At 40.6% G+C, this 11,334-nt stretch overlaps 1 protein-coding gene across 1 annotated transcript in view; it reads left to right on the top strand.

Moving 5' to 3' along the window:
• Positions 1-9,979: 9,979 nt before the first annotated feature.
• washc5 (WASH complex subunit 5) overlaps positions 9,980-11,334 on the top strand; it is a 69,206-nt gene continuing 67,851 nt past the window's right edge. Inside the window, exon 1 of the mRNA XM_033019006.1 lies at positions 9,980-10,294. Coding sequence (XP_032874897.1) covers positions 10,109-10,294 — 186 coding nt within the window. The 5' untranslated portion in view covers positions 9,980-10,108. The remainder of the gene's footprint in view (positions 10,295-11,334) is intronic.

Here is an 11,334-nt window from a genome sequence, read left to right as displayed (position 1 = left end):
CGCGGCGTGACGGTGAGCAGAGCTCACGCTATCTGGACGTTGGCCAATCGCAGCGCACGGATCGGATAACGGCTCCGGCCGTCTCCTAGCACGATGTGATGTCACAAAGGGGCAGCGGCGGCGCCGTCATCATCAGCACCAACACCAGCAGCACCAGCACCAACACCAACACCAACACCAGCAGCAGCACCAACACCAGCAGCACCAACACCAGCAGCACCAACACCAGCAGCACCAACACCAGCAGCACCAGCACCAGCACCAAAACCAGCAGCACCAACACCAGCAGCACCAACACCAGCAGCAGCAGCACCAACACCAGCAGCACCAGCACCAACACCAGCAGCACCAGCAGCAGCACCAACACCAACACCAGCAACACCAGCAACACCAACAGCACCACCAGCAGTACCAACACCAGCAACAGCACCAGCAGCACCAACAACAACAGCACCAACACCTCCCCCCCCCCCAGCACCAACACCTCACCTCTTCATTCATTCGCCCCTACATCCTGAGAACATTGAGGAGATTTGGTGGGTCATAGAGGTCTCTCTTGAACTTCTGCAGGTTTCATACAGATAAATGCCAAGCGTTATATTTTGGGAAGTCTATACTTAGATATACGTCAATGATTTGGATGAAGGGATTCAAAGTAACATTAGCAAATTTGCAGGTGACACAAAGCTGGGTGGCAGTGTGAACTGTGAGGAGGATGCTATGAGAATGCAGGGTGACTTGGACAGGTTGGGGGAGTAGGCAGATGCATGGCAGATAAATGTGAGGTATGCCACTTTGGTAGCAAAAACAGGAAGGCAGATTACTTTCTAAATGGCGTCAAGTTGGGAAAAGGGGAAGTAAAACAGGATCTGGGGGTCCTTGTACATCAGTCTATGAAAGTAAGCATGCAGGTACAGCAGGCAGTGAAGAAAGCGAATGGCATGTTGGCCTATATAACAAGAGGAATCAAATATAGGAGCAAAGAAGTCCTTCTGCAGTTGTACAGAGCCCTAGTGAGACCATACCTGGAGTATTGTGTGCAGTTTTGGTCCCCTAATTTGAGGAAGGACATTCTTGCTATTGAGGGAGTGCAGCGTAGGTTTACAAGGTTAATTCCCGGGATGGCGGGACTGTCATATGCTGAGAGAATGGGGCAGCTGGGCTTGTACACTCTGGAGTTTAGAAGGATGAGAGGGTATCTCATTGAAACATATAAGATTGTTAAGGGCTTGGACACATTAGAGGCAGGAAACATGTTCCCGATGTTGGGGGAGTCCATAACCAGGGGCCACAGTTTAAGAATAAGGAGTAAGCCATTTAGAACGGAGACGAGGAAACATTTTTCTCAGAGAGTGGTGTCTGTGGAATTCTCTGCCTCAGAGGGCGATGGAAGCAGGTTCTCTGGATGCTTTCAAGAGAGAGCTAGATAGGACTTAAAAATAGCGAGTCAGGGTATATGGGGAGAAGGCAGGAATGGGGTACTGATTGTGGATGATCAGCCAGGATCTCATTGAATGGCAGTGCTGGTTCGAAGGGCCAAATGGCCTACTCCTGCACCTATTGTTTATTGTCTAATATGGGCAGGACATACACAGTGAATGGTTGGGTTCTGGAATAAATAAATATATCTGTTGTAGAGCAGAGGGATCTAGGAGTGCAGGTGCATGGTTCCTTGAAGGTTGAGTTGCAGGTAGATCGGGTGGTCAAAAAGGCATTTGACCCATTGGCCATCAGTCAGAGTATATAGTATAGAAGTTGGGAGGTCATGTTGCAGTTGTATAAGATGTTGGTGAGGCTGCATTTAGAGTATTGTGTTCAGTTCTGGGCACCATGTTGTAGGAAAGATGTCAAGCTGGAAAGGGTGCCGAGATGATTTACAAGGATACACAAAAATACTGGTGAAACTCAGCGGGTGAGGCAGCATCTATGGAGCGAAGGAAATAGGCAACGTTTCAGGCCAAAACCCTTCTTCAGACTGCAGGGATGTTGCCTTGCACTTTTTTAAAAAATCTGCACTTTCTTTGTAGCTGTAACACTATATTCTGCACTCTCCTTTCTCTATTCCGCCACCTAAAGTGCACAGGTATTGTAATGAATTGCCAGAATTGCACTTTTCACTGTATTTCAGCACATATAACAATTATAATCCAATACCTTCTCTAATTTCAGGCAGTCCTTGCTCTCGCCCCCTTCCCCTCCCCAGCTCTCCCACAGTCCACTGTCTCCGCCTTTTCCTTTCTTCTTCCCACCCCCACATCAGTCTGAAGAAGGGTCTCGACCCGAAACGTCACCTATTCCTTCACTCCATAGATGCTGCCTCACCCGCTGAGTTTCTCCAGTATTTTTGTCTAATCCAATGTTTCTAGTTCTAATTTACCAGAGGAAACAGACTCTCACTATCATTACCTTTTTCCTCCCTTTTTCATTTCAGAACTTAAATATTTTAATGAGATCACCTCATTCTAATCTCAATGAATATAAACTAAACTTACTGAAATTCTCATGATACATACTCTCATCTGTGGTGCGTCACTTTCAAGTCAATGTATCCTTCCTTAGGCACTAAGAACAAAAAGTGGTATCATTTCCTGGTACAAGACTTTCCGATTCTTGTCAGCATATTTTGTGCCTTCTGTATTTGTTTGTTTATTATTGTCATGTGTACCGATATACAGTGAAAAGCTTTTGTTTGTATGCTGTCCGGTTTAAAAAAACTAAAGGTGAATACAATCAAGCCCTCCACAGTGCAAAGATGAAGGATAAAGTGTGCAACATTTCGTACAAAGATATCACATTGAAATCCAATAAAGTCTGATTAAAGAAAATTCAAAGCTCTCCAATGAGATAGGAGGTCAGGACTGCACTTTGGCTGATGAGTGGAGCGTTCAGTTGCCTTGAAAGAAACTGTAGCTGAATCTAGAGGTATGTATTTTCAATCTCCTGCCTGATGGGAGAGGGGAGAAGAAAAAGTGACTGAGCAAGCAGAGTATGGGTCATTCTGTGATAATGCATGTTCCGCCACACAATTTGGATATAACCGAATCGATGAATTGGGGAACACTCTTTGTATTAAACAGGCCTAATTAGTTATAATGTGAATATGATCAGGAACTAGAGAATTTATTAAAAGTTACTTTGGAAATTGGCAAGCAGAAAATAAAATTTTCATGTAGCCTCCCTGCATTAATTTGAAACCATTGTCTTTTAAGAACACAGCTGCTAATTTCACTACTGAAATTAATAAGCAATCACTTATATTGATACCTTTGCAATATTACTATATTGAGCAGTAGCATAACATACAGCCTTTAATATTTTAACTTGCAGTAACAAATAAAGTTATAGTTATTAAGATATTTATTTTTGAAAACCCGGGGGGGAAATAACTGTTATTATGAGTCTGAAACTCTCTAGTCCCGAACTCCCTTTCCCCCCCTTTTTTTTTTATAATGTGATTTTCTGCAACATGAGATTTCTTAGGAATGCAATTATTAGGTTGCAGCAGAACTACCTGTAAGACCTGAGACACAAGAGAGACTGTAGATGTCGGAATCTGGAGCAAAGAACAAACTGCTGGGTAAACTCAACTCTGCAGGACGAACGGATATGTTGACATTTTGGGTTGAGATCCTGTGTTAGGATTTTGTTTTACTATATTTCCTTGTTACTTTATGTGTTATAAAATGGGAGGATGAATCATTCTGTTTGCGTGGATGGGAGAGAGAAAGTTACTCTATGTTGAAGGCAATTGAAGGATTTAAAAGCAGAGAAGTGGACTTTAAAGCTGAATTATTGTTTAATCAGAAGCTGCATGATTGGCATGGGGACTGGCAGGAGATCAGCAGCCATTTTGGATGTCTTCAAGATATCATAAGATTGAACTGGGATGATTGGCTAAGAAAGTAATGGGAAGATGGAAATCTAGAGATAGCAGAGCAGGTGGATTAAGATAGAGTTGGAGTCTGCTGATGTCATGGAATCAGAAGTGGCTTGCTTTAGTGATATTAAGATACAGCCCAGGACTAATTTTGGGATCAAATATGATACTGAGATTATGAATTGTCCTCTTCAGTCTCAGATAATTGTCATAGAGAGGGTTAGATTGAATGGCATAGCATTGAGAGTAACGTGTTAGTACAGATTGAGAGTTGGTTAACAGACAGAACAAAGACCAAGAGTTGCTAGCTCATTTTCTGATTAGGAAGTTGTGGCTAGTTACCTCCTACCCCCCTGGCACCACATGCTTGGGTCTTGGAATCTCCTCTGTCACTATCATACCACCCTTATGTTCTCTCATCTCCTTCTCATTTCTCTGCAACTTAAATTTTATTGAATTGTGAACTTTTCCCATTTCTGTTGAGAGTTCAATGACCCAAAATGTTAACTCTGTTTCTCCCTCCATGGATGCTGCTTGACTTGCTAAGATTTTTGGGCACTATTTTAAATTTATTTCATTTGCAGTATTTTGCTTTTGATCTTATCTGATCACCATCAATTCACAAATATAAATACTGTCGGGGAGTGAGGTTCCACAGGTCTTCTGGCTCCTCAGCAACAATTAACATATTCAGGCACTAATGGCATTGAAGAAAATAAAAATATATTTTCAAAGAGATTTCAGTGCTAATGCCATGTACCAACATAGCTACCAAGATTGCCAAAAAAAATAGGAAGTAACTTCCATGGACTGAAAACATAGAACATAAAAATTCAAGCTTCTGATACTTGCAAGGACATTCCATTTTTTAAAATCTGCTCTTGATATTTGAATTAAAATGATGATTTGGACCATAATTGCTTGAGTGTACAGCCTTATTTGGCCCAATTTGTTGATGATGGTATTGAAACTCTACACAACAGTACTTCCATTTTGTCAGGTTATTCTGCAGTCTTGGACAGTCACTTAAATTTATTTATTTATTTATTTATTAGAAGTAGACATATTATAAAATGTAGTTACATATTATAGTAAAAAAACTTTTCATATACATCAGTCATACATTATTAAAATTTTCCATTATCAATTACTTCTGCTTCTAGTGTTTTTATTTTTTATAGAAAGAGGGAGAAAGAGAGGGTAGAAAGTTACAAAGAAAAAAGAAAAAAAAAAACACAACAGAAAAACAAGGGAGGTGGAATGGGTTACCTGTAATACGTCAATGGAGATAGGTTCGTAGGTTATAAAGTATAGCTTTTCATCTGGTCCTGAGTTCAAGTTTCAGTTGGGCCCTCGTGCTGTGCCAATCTATCCCTTCAGATAGTTAATGAATGGAGCCCAAATTTTATGGAAAAGATCTTGTTTGTCCATTAAGACAAGTCTAATTCTTTCTAAGTATAGGGTCTCCGACATTTCCGTAATCCACATTTTGATTGTGGGGGTTGTAGGGCCTTTCCAAAATTTTAATATTAATTTTTTCCCGGTTATTATACTGTAGTTGAGGAAATTTCTTTGGTTTGTTGTGAGTGTTAAGCTTTGTTCTGATATTCCAAGTATTATTAATTTTGTGTCTGGGTCCAGTTTTGTATTAATAACTTCTGAAGTTATTTCAAAAATATCAGTCCAGAAATGTTTAAATTTTATACAGTTTGCAAACGTATGTGTTAAATTAGCCTCTAGATGTAGACATTTATCACAAATAGGAGAGATTTGTGGGAAGATTCTATTTAGTTTTATTTTAGAGTAGTGTGGTCTATGTAAGACCTTGAATTGTATTAAAGTATGTCTGGCATTTAATGAACATTGATGTATTTGTTGTAAACTTTCGTCCCACATATCTTTCGTGATAGGGTGACCTATTTCATTTTCCCATTTGTATCTATATGGTTCGGTCGGTGGTACCTCGTTGTTTAGTAGGGTGTTATAAATATAAGCTATTAGTTTTTCAGTATTAGGATGCTTGTTCAAACATTCATCAAGAATTTGTGATTCCCTATTCCTGTAGACTTGTGTATTAGATTTAACATAATCTCTAATTTGTAGATATCTGAAGAAATTATTTGAGTGCAGTCCATAATTCTGTTGTAACTCTTGAAATGAAAGAAAAGTACCTTTCCCATAAAGATGTCCTATATTTTTGATTCCATAATTTTTCCATTGTGTGAAACCTTTGTCCATAAAGGATGATTTGAATAAAGGATTATTTACAATGGGAAGGCAGAGTGGTATATTATTCAATTTTAAATCTTTTTTTATTTGTTGATGATGGTATTGAAACTCCACACAACAGTACTTCCATTTTGTCAGGTTATTCTGCAGTCTTGGACAGTCACTTAAATTTGGGGTGGTTGAAAAAGATAAATAAAAGCAAGGCTATCTATTATAGCTTTGAGTAGTAAACCTTATCAATTGACCCACTTCACATTTCAAGTCTAGCTAGATTTGGGAATAAAGTTGGTCAAAAAACAGTAACAACCCCCAACAAATGTTGTGTTGTGATTATTCAGTGGGTCATTATGCATACATCTGCTGCAATGTGCATAATTTAGGGACCTAGAGCAATATTTATTTTGGAATCTGTGAAGGATTTTATGAGAACAGGAGAAAAATATTTGCAAAAATATTAATTTTACCTGTTTCAATGGAGAATTCCACACCAACTTTAAAGGCAATTTGCACTGTCTATGATGCTGCTGAGATTATAGGTCTGAATGTCCAAGGAATATTTCCAAGGAAATTAGGGCAGAGAAATGCAAGTCAATTGTATTCCATTGCCAGCTGGTTTTCCCCGTCAGACTTTCAAACAAACTAAATATAGTTGCACCAGACTGTTTTATAAGGCACAGGTGGGTGCTTAAAGTTCAGACTCTAATGCTACCTGACCTACAATACAACCAGCATTTTCTGCTTTTATCTCAGCTTTTCAACATCTGTTGTATTTTACCTTAAGACACAAATGATAATTTATCAACATTTTGGTGCCTCTGTGAAGTTTTATGAAGATGTTGGTAAGTTTATGATTGTTTTTTCAAATGTATTAATATGAATATATGAAAATACACTTCATTAGAATTTTTTTCATGCAAAGCAATAAAATATTTCTGGATTTTCTAAACTCTGAAGTTAGAATGCTGTCTCTTTTGTTTAGTTAGAACAGGAAGGAGAGGAATAAAGAGTGGCTGTTGGAGGGAATGCTAAAGAAATGCCTTGTAAACACATTGCTTATCCTGTTCAACCCATTACAAGCATCAAAAACATTATGAATTGTAGTTCCTATTACACCGGAATATGGTTGCAAGTATGATTACAGTCACACCCACATACCCTCAAAACATTAGGAAAAATCAAAAATCTGCAAATGCTGGAAATTTGAAATTTTACAGAAAATGCTGGAAATGCAAAAGATATAAATGCAAAAGGTAAGCAACATCTGTAGAAGAGAAATAATGTTTAAGGTTGAAAGCTGTCAGTTCTTCAAGTACTTAAAACATTAACTGTTTCTCATTCTTTTGAATGTTGTACATGGGATTGTGCATGGGATCCATACACAAATAGAAACATTTCTTCCATCGAACGTGTCCAAAGACAGGCAGCTCGATTTGTTACATATACCTACCTATGAGAGAGAAGTGAGTAGAATAGAATAGAATAGAATATTCCTTTAATAATCCTTTTCAGGAAATTATTTGCCACGACAGCTTCAAGACAAACATAACATAACACCACGCTTTCATACATAACAAGTTAAAATACGTTAAAATACAAGTTAAAATACAATTAATTTAAAAAAAGTGCAGTTATTTGTGCTCATTAAAAAGTCTTATTGCAGCTGGTAAACAGGACTTCCTGTATCTCTCCGTTTTGCACATTGGTGCAATCAGCCTCTTGCTGAAGATACTGCTCTTGATCACCTTCAGGGCATGGAGTGGGTGAGTGGGGTTTGTCATTATGGAACCTAGTTTATTTAAAGTTCTGGCCTCTGCCACCTGCTGGACCGTTCGTTGCTCAGCCCCGACCACTGAGCCGGCCTTCCTAATTAGTTTGTCCAATCTGTTTTTATCCGCTATACGGGCGCCATCTCCCCAACAGGCCACAGCAAAGAACAGAGCACTGGCCACCACTGAATGGTAGACACTGCACAGTAGGGGTTGGCAGATATTAAAAGACCTCAGCCTCCTTAAAAAATACAGTCGGCTTTGTCCCCTCCTGTACACTGCCTCCATGTGACACTTCCAGTTCAGCTCACTGTCAAGCTGCACCCCAAGGTACCTGTGATTAGCAACCACCTCCACCTCAGTGCCCTTAATGTTGATCGGCGTTGCTTGAGTCCTCCTCCTCCCCCTCCTAAAGTCCACCACTATCTCCTTTGTTTTTTTGGTGTTGAGATGGAGATTATTGTGTGCGCTCCACTCCACAAAGTTACTTATAATGTCTCTGTATTCCTCCTCATTGCCCCCTTTAATGAGGCCGACAACAGCTGTATCATCCGAATACTTCTGCAAAAAGCAGTTGTTGGTGTTCCATTGGAGATCCGCTGTGTAGATGGTAAACAGGAACGGAGCCAGCACAGTTCCTTGTGGAGCCCCTGTGCTGCTCAAGATGGTGCCCGAGACACTGTTCTGTAGGCGCACGTACTGTGGTCTGAGGGAAAGGTAATCCAAACACCACAGTACCAGTGATGGATCCACTTTCATCTTCTCCATCTTCTCCCCTAGCAGTCGGGGCTGAATAGTGTTGAAGGCGCTTGAAAAGTCAAAAAAAGTAATCCTTACAGATGCATCAGCAGTGTCCAAATGTGTGTACACCCTCTGCAGCATGTAAATGAGTGTTACCAAACTTCTGAATTCACTGGTGTGGAACCCTCTCCATGACAGAAGTAAAGTTCACCGTTTGACCTGTTTTTACAAAATGTTAAATGGTCAGCTCGACATAGATTATCGAATTTACACCAAACCCAAACCTATTAGGAGCAGACAAGGGCATTCGATCCAATTTGATATACTAGCTACCAAGACAGATGTGTACAGCAATTCATTCTTCCCCCCCTGAATTAAAGCATGGAATAGTCTTCACCCTACCATAGTTACTCAACCAGATGCAATTAAATTTAAGGTAGCTCTTCTTCTGCAAGAATCCTTTTTTGCTTAAGTCCACCCTCCACCACCTACAGTTTCAATTCCATTTGGAATATTTTGGAGGACCAAGAACGAAGAATGTTCTCAATGTGACATGTTGGTCGTGGGATTAGATTGTCCATTACCCAGTGGATCACTCCCTTTGACTTTTAAGTATAGTCAATGCATATTTAATTTTGCACCCCATAGAACAGTGACTCATCTCATGGTGAGACGCTGTTCTTTGAAGTACAAATAAAATTTGTAATTAATATAATTGCATATTTAATTGCAAGTATATTTTAAAATCCTCAAACACCACCTCATTACTGCACTTCGTCCGTCAGGCTGGACATTTTCTGTTCGGGCATCTGGAATGGTCAATTACAGTAGATGCCTTGGCCAGATCCCACTGTTGACATATTTCAAAGTAGCCCTGGCCTTGTAATAATTCTTGTTAATTACCAGAGTCCCCAGATCAAATATCCGCATATCTTTTTTTTTAAATAGAAAAAAACATTTTGAACTAAATAAACCTTTAAAATAATGAACTAAAGCGCCCAATAGGGCAAGCCGTTCATTCTGCAGAGAGAGATGCATAATAAATCATTTTTTATTAAATGGGGAGAGTTGTTTTGTCGTTCTGTGACATTAGGAAGAAGCAAAGCAGAAACAAATCATGCATCGCTCGGCATCAGCAAAGTGCTACACTTGGTCACATGCTGGGTTGACAGGAAGGAGTCAAATGATCAACATGGAAGAACGAGTGTGAGCTCTGTGCACTGAACCCTGTGAGATAAGCACAACGAGCCCTTGCACAATTACCTCCTCTTGTGTAATGGGTGTGCGGGGGAGCAACTGATGCCGCCCGTGGGATTTCTCCCCTGGAATTTCACCGAAGTCGGAGCGACCCTGGGATATTCGCCAGAGCAGGAGGGATCATTGCAGCAATGAGCACAGGCTGGGTGCAATAGATCCAGCAGGATCACCGTGTTGAGGGAGAGAGTGTCAGGTCTGTCGGTGCCCGTCCCTAGTTTGCATTTGCCTCTCCTCAGCCATGGTGGATTTCCTGGCGGACAACAACCTCTGCGGGCAGGCGATTCTGCGGGTCGTGTCCCGGGGTAACGCCATCATTGCTGAACTTTTGAGACTGTCCGAGTTCATCCCGAGCGTGTTCAGACTCAGAGACAAAGCCGAGCAGCAGAAGTATGGAGACATCATATGTGACTTCAGTTACTTCAAGGTGAGGGGGTTCTGTACCCGAGTATCCTTAGTTCGATGTGTTCGCAGTCGTGTGCTGGAAAATAAGCAGATTAAAGTTCACTGTAACAGTCTCCCCCTGTTGCATTTTGGTCGCAGCTTTATTGATTCATTGCAATTAATTCATTGCATGTGACATTTAAATTGCTGGTGGTTTTTGCATTATAGTTTCTTGTTTATCTTAGCCTTGGCAAATTTTTGCTGACTTCCCCCAATCTTTAGCCAGTCGTTCATCTCTCCTTCAGATGGTATCGGATCCCCCGCCTACAGTAATGATAGATTCCGAGGCGAGGATTGCAAGAACATTTTATGTGTGGGGGTGGGGGGGGGGGGGGGGGGGGGGGGTTCAAGCAACAAAAAAAAACTGCTCTTGCACCAATTAAACATTATTTTAGCTTCTGTTATACAACCGAAATATTTATCGGCATAATTGAGAACATCCATAAAAGACTTGCGTCGGTTGCACTTCCTGCCCACAAACTACTTCCTGGTGTAATTGTATGATATACAGCATTGGCAATATAGCTTGCAGCATCACTGCTTGTTAGTTAGCTCTGTGCGCCAGGCCTCTCAGTCTAGGTAGCCTCCGCCTGGCCCTGGCTGCCAAATGGACCAATGGAATGCTTAATTTAATGTAAAACACTTACACTGATGGCAGGACTTACATTTGTATAGCACCTTTTACAACCTTAGGCCACATTAAAGCCTCTTGTGAATCCTGTAATAATGTATGACACACCGTGGACAGTTTGTGTGCAGCAAATGCTTATAAACAGCTCTAGGATGTTTAAATAACGTTTGAATGATATTGAATAAGTGATGGATAATGGGCCAAGTGGAACCAGCATGCTTTTTTTTTTTTTTTTTTAAGAGTGCCAGGTGATTTGAATGCACACTTGCTGTGATCATAAATCCCGAGATCATAAATGAGTGGCATATAAATCCAGGGTCTATGTCTGAGCTCAGTTGCCATCATGTTTATCAATAAGAACTCTTGTTACTTGAAGTGGGTCTGGCATGTTT

The sequence above is a fragment of the Amblyraja radiata genome, chromosome 4, assembly GCF_010909765.2.
Source record: "Amblyraja radiata isolate CabotCenter1 chromosome 4, sAmbRad1.1.pri, whole genome shotgun sequence".
Lineage (NCBI taxonomy): Eukaryota > Metazoa > Chordata > Chondrichthyes > Rajiformes > Rajidae > Amblyraja > Amblyraja radiata.
This window is presented reverse-complemented; position numbering and strand designations above follow the sequence as displayed.